The 14,524-nt window shown below is 35.2% G+C and overlaps 2 protein-coding genes across 2 annotated transcripts in view; one reads left to right on the top strand and one right to left on the bottom strand.

Moving 5' to 3' along the window:
• Positions 1-1,468, top strand: part of PDE8B (phosphodiesterase 8B) — a 43,835-nt gene extending 42,367 nt beyond the window's left edge. The window contains exons 16-17 of the mRNA XM_081318727.1: positions 64-193; positions 1,167-1,468. Of these exons, the coding sequence (XP_081174853.1) occupies positions 64-193; positions 1,167-1,288 (252 nt within the window). The 3' untranslated portion in view covers positions 1,289-1,468. The remainder of the gene's footprint in view (positions 1-63; positions 194-1,166) is intronic.
• Positions 1,469-1,609: 141 nt separating this feature from the next.
• Positions 1,610-14,524, bottom strand: part of WDR41 (WD repeat domain 41) — a 28,125-nt gene continuing 15,210 nt past the window's right edge. Inside the window, exons 8-14 of the mRNA XM_081318726.1 lie at positions 13,878-13,985; positions 12,904-13,085; positions 9,097-9,218; positions 8,447-8,535; positions 6,839-6,972; positions 4,977-5,122; positions 1,610-2,471 (exon numbers count right to left, since the gene is read on the bottom strand). Of these exons, the coding sequence (XP_081174852.1) occupies positions 2,408-2,471; positions 4,977-5,122; positions 6,839-6,972; positions 8,447-8,535; positions 9,097-9,218; positions 12,904-13,085; positions 13,878-13,985 (845 nt within the window). The 3' untranslated portion in view covers positions 1,610-2,407. The remainder of the gene's footprint in view (positions 2,472-4,976; positions 5,123-6,838; positions 6,973-8,446; positions 8,536-9,096; positions 9,219-12,903; positions 13,086-13,877; positions 13,986-14,524) is intronic.

Here is a 14,524-nt window from a genome sequence, read left to right as displayed (position 1 = left end):
GGACCGTTGATCTACTTTTGTAATTTTCATCCTGGTTGTAAAGTTGAAAAATTCCCCCCACAGACTGATGAAGAAAAGAAGCAGGGCCTACCCGTTGTGATGCCCATATTTGATCGAAATACCTGCAGCATCCCCAAGTCTCAGATATCCTTCATTGATTACTTTATAATGGACATGTTTGATGCTTGGGATGGTAAGAATTTCCATTTTTCCTCTTCCCTTTTGAGCAATGCATTTTTTTATTATTTTGCCAAGCAGTCCAGTAGGTCTTATGCATTAAACAATATCCTTGACCTTTCTGCTATTTAGAGCCTGACTAGGATGTTTTCTAACCAGACACAGTTGTTCTGGCAAGAGAATATGGGGGAAGCGGGGAATTCTTCCCACTGATTGTGTGGCCTTCTGAAAAAAAAAGCTTAGAGTTTCATGCTGGTTAAAGTTATTCTAACACTATTTTTAAAAGGCTAGCCTGGAGAGAGATTATATTTAAGTGACAGCTGTATGGGATTTAACAATTCTACAACTCTTAACTCTACAGCTGTTTGTTTTTAAATCTGGCAGAAACACTGAGTTATTGTAAAGGCAAAATGAAACTATCAAATAGGAAGAATTGCATGGTTTCCCAAATAATATAGGTGCGAGGTGAAAACCAGTTCAATGAGGATTGGCCATACTCAATGGCCAGAGAAGGCTGATAATTGGCAAGGACAATGTGGAAAGCTGTGATGTACAGCAAGAGTTCATTGCTGGAGGAATCTGAAATTAACTCAGTGGATTTGCATTTCCCATAAATGAATTGGAATGTAATTATATGAATCAGAATTCTCAAAATTTCACAAATGTTTAAATATGAATTTTCATGTACTTTTAAAAATGAATTTATGTCAAGAGGCATGATGGAATAAATTTAATGAACATGTGCAAAAAAGTTAAAGCTGGAAATGATATCCCACGTTCTGTTGTAAGGTACACTTGGGGGAGGAAAAACTTTGAAGAGAAGCGTTAAGTTACCTGGCTGTGCTACTGCTTGGCATATAAAATTATTCTTTGTATAATGCTAACAGTTGATCCTAAACATACAAAGGCTGAAAGACTGCAGAAATTATTCATGCTTTTAAAATAAGTATGGCATTGCTTCCCCCACCCCATCCCTCTGTATCTCTCAGCATTTGCATATCTACCTGGTCTGATGCAACACCTAGCAAATAACTACAAACACTGGAAAAAATTAGACGAATCAAAGTGTAGGAGCCTTCGTCTCCCTTCAGAGAATAATCTTGGAAGCTGAAGAGAACAAAAGAAAGATCATAGCCTACCACGTACACTGTGAACCATATACTTGTATGGACCCAAGAAGGGTAGAATTTCCTTCACAATGAAGTAACCAACTGGGAAATGTGGAGAAAAATATTGTTTCTCAATTTTAAATTGTTCAAAATTCTATAAAACTATGGGCTTTTTTAATAAAGGAGATAATTTAAAGACAAGAACTGGTTTATAAAAGCTATCCTGTTTTTTGTGGAATAATAGATCCTTTTAAGGGTAGTTTTATAAAAGGGTTATAATTTGTCCAATTATATTTATTAGCCAAAATCAATTATATACATAAAATATCAGGCAAGAAAAAGTAGTTTCTTTGAAAAAAAAATATAAACAATATTTAATTTAAAGTTTATTTTACAAAAGCCTTGTTCATAGCAAGTATGCATTACATTATATACTGGTCACTTTGTTGACCCTGAGAGCAACCCATTTGAATTCTTCACCCAAAGAGATCCTAATGTCTCAAACATGGCGATATCTCATTTCCCATTGTATCTACTTTCAAGATCTACTGCAGGATCTCTGGGTTTCCTCCTGCCAGCCATGGGAGCCAGAGTTCTACCTTCAGATAGCTAGTCAGTCTTACAAGGATCCATTTGCTTGCTTGCTTTCAATTAGTAGAGCAAAAAAGCATACGTGTTGACCCGCCGAATGAGAATAAATTTTCTTAATGTAATTGCTGATCTGTCGGACTTTGTTCTCATTTATACATTTATAATTACTGTGATTCAAGACTGCCTATGTGTGGAACTCTCCTCCCTATGTAGGCTTCCCAGCAGATTTCATTATCAGGAGCAAGTTTGTATGCACAGAGATAGCTCCATCACTGGCCTTTTGTTACAGTGAGGACTTGCTGCACACTGTGATTTTTACACACAAGAAATCCTTGTATGTGTTTTGCTTGTTAACTAATCTTTTAGAAAACTGTAGTTGATACAAATTCACAAATTAAACAAACCCATACTTTTCTTTGCCTTTTAATAGGTAACATCAGCCATATATGAAAGTCTAGACAGGTAGTAAAATGAACAACTAGGACTCCATCTTAAAACATTTATTTGCATCTGCAACAGTATGTCATGCTCTATGATGTTGTACAGTTCCAGATTTCATCTATATGCTTAGAAGAGGAATTGCTGGGACAGATCCTATGAGCAGAAAGTGACAGATGCTTTATACACGAGTCGTAAATAAAATAAATCCTGCTTATATATTAGGTAATATATGAGCCATATTAATAGAAAATCTCCAGAACTGACACCCATGCAAAGGCCTCCAACCCTCTTTCTTAGAGAAGGGAAGTGGATGCTCATCCCTCTATGAAACCCCAGTGCCTTGATGTCCTGGATTGCAGCCATAACAATTACTCTAAAGACCTTAGTGTTAAGAACATGAGCCACTTATATGCTAAATGCAGAAACCTCTAATATTAAAAATATGTACTTAAAAAACTAAAATAATGTAGCCCTAATGATGTGATTCATGTACTGAATGTAAATTTCTCATTCAAGTATGAAGTTTTTACATTAGATGCCAAAGCACAAATATTTTTACATTCATTTTAAACATAGTGGAAAACGTGATGGGCTTGCACTGGACAATGAATGATAAGTCTGCTTTTAAACAACTGCCATTCATTTAAATTGAGATCACATAGGAGCTATTCCTAACAAATTGAGGGTTTTTATTTCAATACTGTGATTTCTAGTTTTCATTAAAATAGAAGCATTCTTTAAATAAGCTCATGAGCTTAGACAATCTTCACTTATCTTGGCTATTACTCAAACATTATTCTACTTAACTACGGTAATATTTTATATTGTGCTTTATAAGAAGCTCTTGAAAAATTGACATTTAATATAGAGCAGTATACTGTCCATCAAAAAGGACTCTGGTTCTCTTCTGTACAGAGAAAATTAAGTGAACTGAAAAAATGACAATGATTGTAGCTTAAAGAATGTGCCAACATTTTTCAATGTTTTGTATTAAGTTATGTAAAATTGTATATTCTCATAATTCCCATGCTGAGAAGTGTACAAAAGCTATATTTTTGTTAAAACTGTAATAGGACCTAACTTTGGTTGCTATGTATTAAAGTGCTACACTGTGTTTAAAAATTTTGTATTTCCTGCAGAATTCATCATCACTATTATGTATTTATATCAAAGACTATATCTGACTAAATTTTAATTAACTTTTATTCATAAAGCCTTAGTTGCCATATTCTTTGGAATGGGTTTGATCCTTCCCTTTTCCAATTGCTTCAGAAAAAAATGACAGGGAATATTGTCCAAAACAGTGAAACGTGTTAAAAGAAATAAAGGCTCTTTTTCTCGGGGGGGGGGGGAATTGAAGATCACATTTTGCTTTCACTGGGAGTGTTCTGTATTAACTCTGCTGAAGAGCTACTCTCACTTATGAAATAAAAATTGAATTCAAATCTTTACATACATGCCCAATTTTATTTTCACGCATTTACATGATTGTTTTTCAATAACAAAATAATAAGCAAAGAAGACTAGAATAATGCAAATATGCCACATATAACAAAAACCTTGAGTTTCGAGAATCCTACACTACTCTGTTTTAATTGCAGTTCTTTGTTAGCAAAGAATTTTGACATGCAGAATTCCTCATCAAAGCTGGCTTTGAACCTGTATATTTCAGCATTTTTCTACTGATTTGCACAATAACGCTTTTGCTCACACACTGTCCTAAATAATATAGACTTTGAAAAACAAATATAGGTCGCATTATTTTCTCAAAATATTTGAGCTGGCAAATCAACAAAATTCTTTGCCTAAAAGATTTATTTTGTACAAATCTGCCATATTTCTAAAGCTCTAATCAATTCTCTATAGAAATCTGCCTTAATATTCAATTTAACCCTGATCACATATAGGGAAAGAATAGCTTGAAAATCCATAGATCTTAAACTGTTACTTCCTGACAGAGAGGATCCTTCAAACTCACAAATCATAAATTCACTGAAGACTTGTCTTGGCTAGAATCTCAACATTTGGCATAAAATCACAATAAGTGTATTTGTTAAATGTTAAATTAGAGCAAAGCAAGGTCTTCAAAATGAAATACCAGTTGATTGCTTCTATTATCTCTCCTTAAATGCTATTTCTTGGCAAGAAAATATGCTATTCTAACATCTAGTGTCTAATAGGGCTGTACAACAATCTGAATTTTGTCAAAAAAAGGTTTTTGGGACATTAGATACTCATATTCCAGCTGCCTGCTATTCCTTAAATGAAATTTTGCTTTTCCTGGGATCTGGCAAAGGGCAGATCAGTACCTAGTAACTAGTGACAGAACGCAAACTATATATTTGCTGGGTCCTTTGTTTCAGCTGTCTTTAGGGAAATGTAAGGAACTGCTTCAAGGCACCATCAGAACCTTGGTGTATTTATCTAGTGAAAAATCCAACATTCGGCAATGTTCCTGATTATGGCATTGTGGGCTAAATAGAATGGTCTGTGTACCAAAATTTGGTGCTGGTTCCTCGAATTCTTACTGACGAATTCAGTAAAGAAAAACACCCCTTAAACACATTTTTAAAACAACCATAAAATTATACCCACAGTTATTTTAAATGTTTAATATAAACAGCCTGTTTGTATTTTATACATTACTTCATCTCACACCTTAAGTGCAAATCTTCAATTTGTTCCAACTTATGAAATAATATTAAGCTGCGCAGACTTGACTGTCGTTCTCCATCTTTCCATAGAATAATAAGGTGATCCGCAGAACATGTTGCTAGGCCATGCTCACCAAAGTAAAGGAACATCTGCAATTTAAAAAATCATCAAAAAAAATGTACTCAACTATCAGATGTCAGAAACATTCCTAATAAATAAAACTAGTCAAACAAGTACTTTCACAAAATTGTAAATGTTCATTGCAATAGTAGTGAAGTAATGAATAGTAATGAACACATTCAAGATTTATCTTCAGAACATCCAGCCAAACTATAAATAATAAAATGATAATTCCAAAAGTAAACATAAAGGTCAAGATCTAAAAAAATATTTGAAATATAGTAAAAGGCTTGATTACATTGCATGAGGTTTGTAGCCTCATTGTACAAGACACTGTACAAACATTCCCATATCATAATAGGCCTTCACATTTTTTATGAAATAAATCCAAAATGTCGTATGAAGTAACTGCCAAATTACCAAAATGCAATCAAATTAGAACAGCACGCCCACATCTTTATGTGAAAAAGACAACGATATATACTTATTCTATCTTTGGTATATTAATGTTATGTAAATAGGATTGTGTGAAACTATTGTTTCAAGTTTGATTAAATCTGTATGGTTTTTTTAGTTTTAAATATACTACTACATCTGCGTGATAAAAGAGTCATTTAACAAAAGTTAACTAAAATGCAAAAAATGGTAATAATTAATATCTGAGAATTCTGGGCAAGCAGAATATCAAATGAATTAAACATATAGCAAATTTCAGTATAACTCTATAAACAAATAGCTGAAGACAGATTGGTATCAATCCGCAAAATGAAACTGTGGACTTAAATAGGTGATTTAAAAAAAATGATATACAGGTAGTCCTCGACTTACAACAGTTCATTTAGTGAACATTCAAAGTTATAACAGCACTGAAAAATATGATTTATGACCATTTTTCAGAGTTACGACCTTTGCAGCATTCCCCAAGATCAAGTGATCAAAATTCAGATGCTTGGCAGCTGGTTCATATTTATGACTGTCACTGTGTCCCAGAGACATGTGATCACCCTTTGCCACCTGACAAGCAAAGTCAATGGGGAAGCCAGATTCACTTAACAACCGGGTTACTAACTTATCAATTGCAGTGATTCACTTAATTCACTTAACAACTGTGGCAAGAAAGGTCGTAAAATGGGGCAAAACTCACTTAACAAATGTCCCACTTAACAACAGAAATTCTGGGCTCAATTGTGATCGTAAGTCGAGGACTACCGCTTTACAGATAGTTCTTGACTATAGTTCTGGACTATTAAAACTATTTATTTAAAGATAGTTTAAAGTTACAACAGCCTTGGAAAAAGTGATTTATGACCTATTCTTGAAGTTATGACTATCACACCACTCCTGCACAATTTGGGCACTTGGCAATTGTGGTCGTAAATTGACAACTACCTGTATTCCCACTAAATAAAATAAATTCTTGAGAATTTATTTTTAAAGAGTCACTTCATAAATAAATCTTCATAGACAGAAATGACTGTGCAGGCATATTTCACCATCACAGTTTTTATGGAACTTTTTAAACACGATCATGGCAAAACAAAATATGTGATTTCATACACAGCTATTGAACATTTGCTACATTTTTCCTACACACCAATGCAGGAATAGGATCAACTATAAAATGATCTCAGGCCAAAAAAATATCCCCAAGGATGAGACACCAAAGCCAAGATATTTTTTTATCTTAAAAAGTAGCCACCATACAAAAACAACTTCTGTTATCTGCTATTCTAGATCCAACAAACCTGCACAGCTGCAGAGTGTCCAATCAGATCCCCAGTAAGGTCAAGCGAAAAAATAGTGGCACTCTCTGGTGCCTTTTTAGCTGTGTGATTTGCTTGTTTGTTCGTCCTACTAAATCCCCAGATATTGAAAAAACCTGGAATACAAAGAAAAGGTGTTTTTTAAAAAAGGAATTGTATGTCTAGCCACCAAACATTTTCTGTTCTTTCAAACCCAAAATCTGATAATCAAAAACTTTGTTGAATACCTTGGCATCCATTTGCATCCATTCTTGTAATTGCCTACGTATAGAGCACACATGTCAAACACAAGGCCCGGGGGCCAGATCCGGCCCGCGAAGTGGTTTCATGTGGCCCACGAAGCCATCCTGGAAACAGTGAGGGAACGGCCCCCACTGCCTTGGCCCTGGCCCAGAGACCCTCCTTTCTGCCAGAGACCCTCAGATCTGTCCCACCTCTGCCCGTGCCCCCATAGGCACCCTTGATGCGAACGATGTAGAGCTGGCCACGCCTACCCAGTAGGCCACACACACTCTAGCCACGCCCACCCAGTAGGCCACGCCCACCCTGGCCTTACCCACCCGGCCCCCTTAGGGCAACCACAATGCTTATGCGGCCCTCAATGAAATTGAGTTTGACACCCCTGGTATAGAGGGTGAGCTGTCAGTCACAGTGACTGAAGACTAAATTTCACTTCAAAATATTATGTAATCATAATTATGTTATATGCAAGAACAAAAATATCTAATTCAGATCACATAGTTTGGAATAAGCTAAATAATTAAATGCTAACAGTTATTGTGAACAACAGACCCAACATTGAATGAAATCAGTTATAAATAATACCAGCTATTTACATTAAACAATATACATTTTTGAGCTATAAGATATGCAGCCACAATAAATGGATAAAAATGTAGCTAAAATAATCCGTCCATTCTACTTTAATTTACTCCCTGTGTCCTTAGTTCAACAGCCACTGGCAGAGCCTTCCAAAGAGTTGTGTCATAACTTCAGGACAAAAGCCTGAGGTAATCATAGTTATATCAACCTTGGTTTTTATATAAACCTTGATTTATCATATAAAACCTGACTTGGTTTTTTTGTAAAGGCTAGATTAATTTTCACTAACTCCACCACATTGCTGTTGCAAATGCAAAGTCCTCTTGCAAAAGGTATTCTCCTCAAATCTTATGTTTCAGCCAGTAAGGAAAAGGCATTTAACCTAGCTTCTGTTAAAACAACCTGATATTTGCCATTATTCTTATTGATCATTGCACAGTTAGCCAGATGTTCAGACTGGATTTGGCATTTTTGTCTACCTATTGAGTCCTTACCAAGGACCTGGGATAGGCAGATATTGCTCCATTTAGAGAGCATGTGTACTTTTCTGCTAAAAGCAATGTATACTTTTTACTTTTTTTTCTAAAATGAAAACAAAATATTGGCTAGATTCAAATTAAAAAGGATCTGCTTTGCTTCCAAAATTTTCACAAATACTAATAATAAAAGGACAGAAGAACATTTTACCATTATAAATGGGACTCTGAAGTAGATAATTATAATCAAACCCATTTTTATGCAATTAATTCTATTTTTTTGTATACAGACCTGATGGAACAGGTTCAGCTGTAAGATGTTGTTTTTCATGTAATTCCCACATACGAACACTACCATCTTCTGAACAAGATATTAATTTCCTATAAGAGTAAGTCAAATAATTGTGAAGAAGCATATTTGCACAACTGTGCAAAATCAGCTGACAGTACTTTTTAAAAAAGTAATGAAACCTCTAGAATTGCTTTTATTGATTTACCTACATAATGTGCTATTTCATCAACAGGTCTAGGCAGCTTATAACCATTCAAGTTTTAAAACACACACACACACACATCATTAAGGCCAAAACGAGTGGTTTCATCACAAATAGGATAATCCAATTTAAACCAGAATGGAGGAGGGAAAAACAAGTCTGTGAAAGGTTTTGCTTGTCCTGTGTGGAGCTATGCTAACTCAAAGGATAAAAACTAGGGATTCTCACAGATCCAACAGTTTTGTTGCTTTGTTAGTATTTTTTTAAAAAAAATATCTTAAAATTTAAAAAGAGGTCGTTTGGGCTAAAGATTAGGTTGCCTGCACACAGACTATGATAGAATTCGATGTAAGGAAAGTTTAAGGGAGAAAATGCATAAATATTAAGCATGTCCTTGATCATCTTTATGAAAGTAAAAAATGTATGAAATACGTAATGTAAACTGCACCTTTTGGGAATGTTGGTAATATGCAGGACAGTGGAATCATGAGCAGTCTTCTGGAAGGCAATCACACGTTTCATCTGAAGGTTATATACATATATACCTTTACCAACAGCAGCAAAAACACACTGGGAAAAAATAGTAAAACGTCTTAACAAAAGACACATATTTTGTGTAAAAAGTTTCTAATTATTCTAATTAAGTCAAATATGTAAGAAGGAAAGAACGATGCACCACCCCGATTTATAACTACTATATTTATTAAAATATATTAGCCTTCAGTTTATATTAATAGAATAATCAAAACTATTAATTACATCTAATAGGAAACATAAAAACAGTTTTTTCAGGTATTGTAATTACTATTGTTGAAATTTATTGGGCACCAAATTTCAAAGGACTCAAAACAACAAAAGCTATTTTATTAGGTCTTTGCCAGAATAACAGAGTTGGAAGGGACCTTGGAGGTCTTCTAGTCCAACCTGTGCACAAGTAGAAGACCCTATATTATTCTGGACAAATGGCTGTCTAATCTCTTCTTAAAAGCCTCCAGTGATGGAGCACCCACACTTATTACTGACTCTATTTTATTAAATATATTATTTAAATATACGATTCACTGCAATTTAATGAGTTTTCTTTCCCAGATTCTCATGGCAGAAATACACCTACAAATAAAAATACCTCTAAAAATGCTAAACCATTATGAGAAACTGAAGCATTCATGGAAATCATTGTAATATTTTTCAGATTTTCAATTATACAAGAGGATGTGCAATGTAAGTTCCCATTTGAGCCATGTTTTGCATGAAGTAGTTTGCTGGTATTAGAGGTTCTGCTGATCTGGAAAAGAGGCCAAACCCTTTGCTCAAGATACACAGAAGAGTAGAAAGAATCTGCAAGTGAACAAATAGCATCTTATTTACTTCCCACCTACCAACATCCTTTAAATACTAAAAGGGTCAAGCAGTAGATCTTTAATTCTACATAAGGCTACAGAATCATGCCAGATATGAGTTACCGTAACTTTATTAGGCTGGAACGGTAAATTGTATGTTTTAATAAAGGGCCATTTTCTATGGCTTTAGCAGTAAAGGAATCCATTTTGAGGGTGCCAGACCCAAACACAAGTATTACATATATACCTGAACTTTGGGAGAGTGTGGAAAGATCAGAAAAAATGTATCCTATTTTGTTTCCTTCTTTTTGAAATACTCCCAAATAAGAAATGAGTTCATAAATTTTATGACATACACATCCCCTTAATCCCAATCCCTCCTTTTCTACTAGCAAATACCTTCTTATTTACCTTAAGATTCTGTCCTGCCAGTCCCACCTCTTAAACTAGCAGTCATATCTAACAGGCTGTTCAAAGAGCAAACAACCACCACTGCAGCCAGATATTACCTTACGGGTTTTTGGAAGAAATTTCATCTTGATTAATTCCCAATTCTGCTATTTATTCAGGTAAGTGAAGATCTACCCTCCCATTACTGATGAAAGGAAATAAATACATTTCTAACAGTGCCTATAATGCTTGTATTTTAATCAGAATGGGATAAATGTGCAGGGAAGTTACGCTATTTTGGGGGGACAAAGCCTGCCAAATTCTCTCTCTCTCTCTCTCTCTAGACACACAGACACACAGAGAGACAGACAGACAGACGGTCACTCAGAGACAGGTCTTCTCAAAATGGCATAATTTAGACTATTAAAATCAGTGTAGAAGTTTTCAGTTTCCCAGGTCTTCTGACAACAGCAGCCACCAGTCCTAGTCTTATTTTGTGTCTGCTGGTAAATTTATGAGTGTTAGTATATTACACAGTGTCATGACAAAGGTGAGAGCATAGGAAGAAGGACTCTCAATGAAATTATGCTGGGAAAGGGTTTTAGAAATGGCTGCTGTTGTGGTAGAAAGACGTGCTTACAAGGCAAAAGACAGGAAGAAAATACTGCAAATGAAAAATATTTACAAAATAAAAGTTAATAAAAAGTAATGAATAATTGCAGTTGTTAGTTGCGAAGTCGTGTCCAACCCATCGCAACCCCATGGACAACGTTCCTCCAGGCCTTCCTGTCCTCTACCATCTTCTGGAGTCCATTTAAGCTCACGCCTACTGCTTCAGTGACTCCATCCAACCACCTCATTCTCTGTCGTCCCCTTCTTCTATTGCCCTCAATCTTTCCCAGCATTAGGCTCTTCTCCAGTGAGTCCTTCCTTCTCATTAGGTGGCCAAAGTATTTGAGTTTCAGCTTCAGGATCTGGCCTTCTAAAGAGCAGTCAGGGTTGATCTCCTCTAGGACTGACCAGTTTGATCGCCTTGCAGTCCAAGGGACTTGCAGGAGTCTTCTCCAACACCATAATTCAAAGGCTTCAATTCTTTGGCACTCAGCTTTTCTTATGGTCCAACTTTCACAGCCCTACACTGCAACTGGGAAAACCATAGCCTTGGCTATACACACTTTAAGAACAGAATTGATAGTCTCTGAATCTAATGTTCTTCCTCCCTACTAAAAACCAAACAGAACTATTTCTTTTTAAAAAAATCTTCTTTTGGATTGCAGACAAAACTCCTGGTATTTCCAGCATTTTGTGTTCTATATACAGATAATCCTCGATTTACAACAGTTCATTTTGTGACTGTTCAAAGTTGCAATAGCACTGAATAAAGTGGCTTATGACCATTTTGCACACTTACGACCACTGCAGCATACCCATGGTCATGTGATCAAAATTCAGACACTTGGCAACTGACTCATATTTATGATGGTGGCAGAGTCCCAGAGTCACAGAATCACCTTTTGTGACTTTCTGACAAGCAAAGTCATTGAGGAAGCCAGATTTACTTAACAACCATGTTACTAATTTAACATGTGCAGTGATTTACTTAACAACTGGGGCAAGGAAGGTTGTAAAATGGGGCAAAACTCACTTAACAAATGTCTTCCTTAGCCCCAGAAATTTTGGGCTCAATTGTGGTCGTAAGTCAAGGACTAGCTATATTAAAGGCAGACCACCATAAACATGTGAATTGGAGATGGAGCAAATTCAATTATCTCAAATTCAGTATTCAGCATCACATGCAGGATTTGCACCAAGTCAAAGTAGAGCTGATTTTCTGGGTGTTATAGCATTTGAGGCTTTTAAAAAAGTAATTTGCTCCTCATGTGCACCCAAGGCGGTCCCTGAATTATACAAAAATTTACCTAATTGGGAAGGAAGTTATCATTTTTTACGTATTTAGTGCATGTACATTTCCCCTTCCTTCGTGGAATTTAAAACAACATGCATAGTATTCCTAATTGCATCATATATCCTCTGACTCATTCTCATTCAGAAAAAGTTAAATTCTGGGTGCAGTCTGACGTTTATGTTCAACGCTTTATTTTAACCCTGGAAGTGTTAAACAGAAATGTCAGACAGCACCCAGAATTTGACTTTTTCTGAATGAGAATTCATTTCAATAATATGGATTTCACTCACAAATTATATTTTTCATATTCCTATGTACCTCATTACTACTAATATTGTACCACATACATTAAAGTATGTTCTATTTCAGTTTTGAAATTAAATCATCCATCTGCATTTAATGGTCTTATGTATGAATGATTTTCATCTACAATGGCAAAAGGAAATTTTCAAGCTTAAGACTACTTTATCCACAGACCCTTTGCTTAGGACTGATTAACAGTATTTCTAGTTGGGTTGAGGATAATTTACAACTGAAAAATAATCCAATTATGTAATAAGGTATCATTTATTAACAAGGAAAAATGAAATTTACATAACTTTTATACAATTATTTTTACCTCATCATCAGAAGTTAAATCTTGAATTGACATTTCACTTTGACTTTGTGATAATTTTATTTCTTGCTGGGGGTTCACATGAAGAGATGCATCCCAACTGCATTCATATGCTCGCATTGTCCAATCCAATGAATCCCACACAATCATTTCACCAGCATGAGAGCCAGTCGCAAACATCAAATCTAGATATCAATATAGTAAAGATATTGATAAATAGAAATCTATTCTTTATTCAAAGTCTTGGATAAAAATGGGCAATATTATGTTTTATAAAGAGAAATGTTTGTAAAGGGTATATTCCTGTCCAAAAAGGGGGCTTTAGTAAAGTCATAGAGAACATAGTAAAATGTTCAATAACTGCAGGCTACTGACTGGCAACTGATGAAATTTAAACTAACCATGGCCTGCTGAAACCAACGATTAAAATATTTTACTTTGCTGTTACCTTCATCTCTCTAAAATGGGAATCATAACTTTCTACTAGGTGGAACTATAAGGAGAAATTTTCTGACAGTGAGAACAATTAACTAAAAGAAAAACTTGCCTTCAGAGGTTGTGGGAGCTTCATCACTGGAAGCTTTCAAGAAGAGACTGGACTGTCATCTGTCGGAAATGGTGTAGGGTCTCCTGCTTGGGAGGGGGGTTGGACTAGATGATCTACAAGGTCCCTTCCAACTCTGTTATTCTAATTCTATGTTGTCTCTTAGTGTATCACAAAAGACTCATCTTTATACAATATAAAGATTCTGTTTCTTTCCCAAGTCAGCCTACAAGAATGTGCCATCTTACTCCTTCCTGGCCCCCTCCCCATATTTCTAGTATAGACATTTGGACCATTTAAAAACAAAAAATTCTAACTTTATTAGAGGTATGTAAACTCCAGTTGGCAAAGTAGAAGATAGTTATGAAAATATGTAATGTGTAATGAGCGTTGTACCAATCATTACAAATAACAAAACTGGAAACAAGCTTACCACTGACACTGACCAATGATACAATATTATCCTGGTGATCAATAAGTCGTTTTATTTCAGACACATCCCATTCGGTTCCATCTCTGGAAGCTTTCAATCTTAGAATTACTTGGAAGACAAAATTCATGTTAAAAAAACCTTATTAAAGCATATGAAACTATATTATCTGAAATACTGTTCTTTACTTCCTATCAGCAACACGTTTGTTGTACTTTAGCCCATAATGCTCTTTTCCAGGATATACCATTCCATTACCACCCCTTGTTTTCTGTGTCTACTCAGGATGATTGTTAGGAAGTATTTGGGGATGATGAAAGGGATGAAAGAATCCCTTTTAATGTTTGAAAGTACAATGTTTTCTGTTATTATATATGATAGAGATGCTACAAAATTATCTACCGGTACAGTATGCTGCAGATCTGATTCAAAGATGCTTGGGGATAATAAAAATGAACTATATGCATGCAATCTATAATTATTGCTAAGCACATTGATTTGTGCTTCTTAGATTGTAAGCCGCCCTGAGTCTTCGGAGAAGGGCAGGATATAAATGGAATTTTTTTAAAAAAAAAGTAAAAAATACCAAAAAGACAGGCAGTTATTTCAACGGCCAGGTTGAGTAATTACTATCAAAAATATATCTCCAG

The sequence above is a fragment of the Vipera berus genome (assembly GCF_964194415.1).
Source record: "Vipera berus genome assembly, chromosome: 2".
Classification (NCBI taxonomy): domain Eukaryota; kingdom Metazoa; phylum Chordata; class Lepidosauria; order Squamata; family Viperidae; genus Vipera; species Vipera berus.
This window is presented reverse-complemented; position numbering and strand designations above follow the sequence as displayed.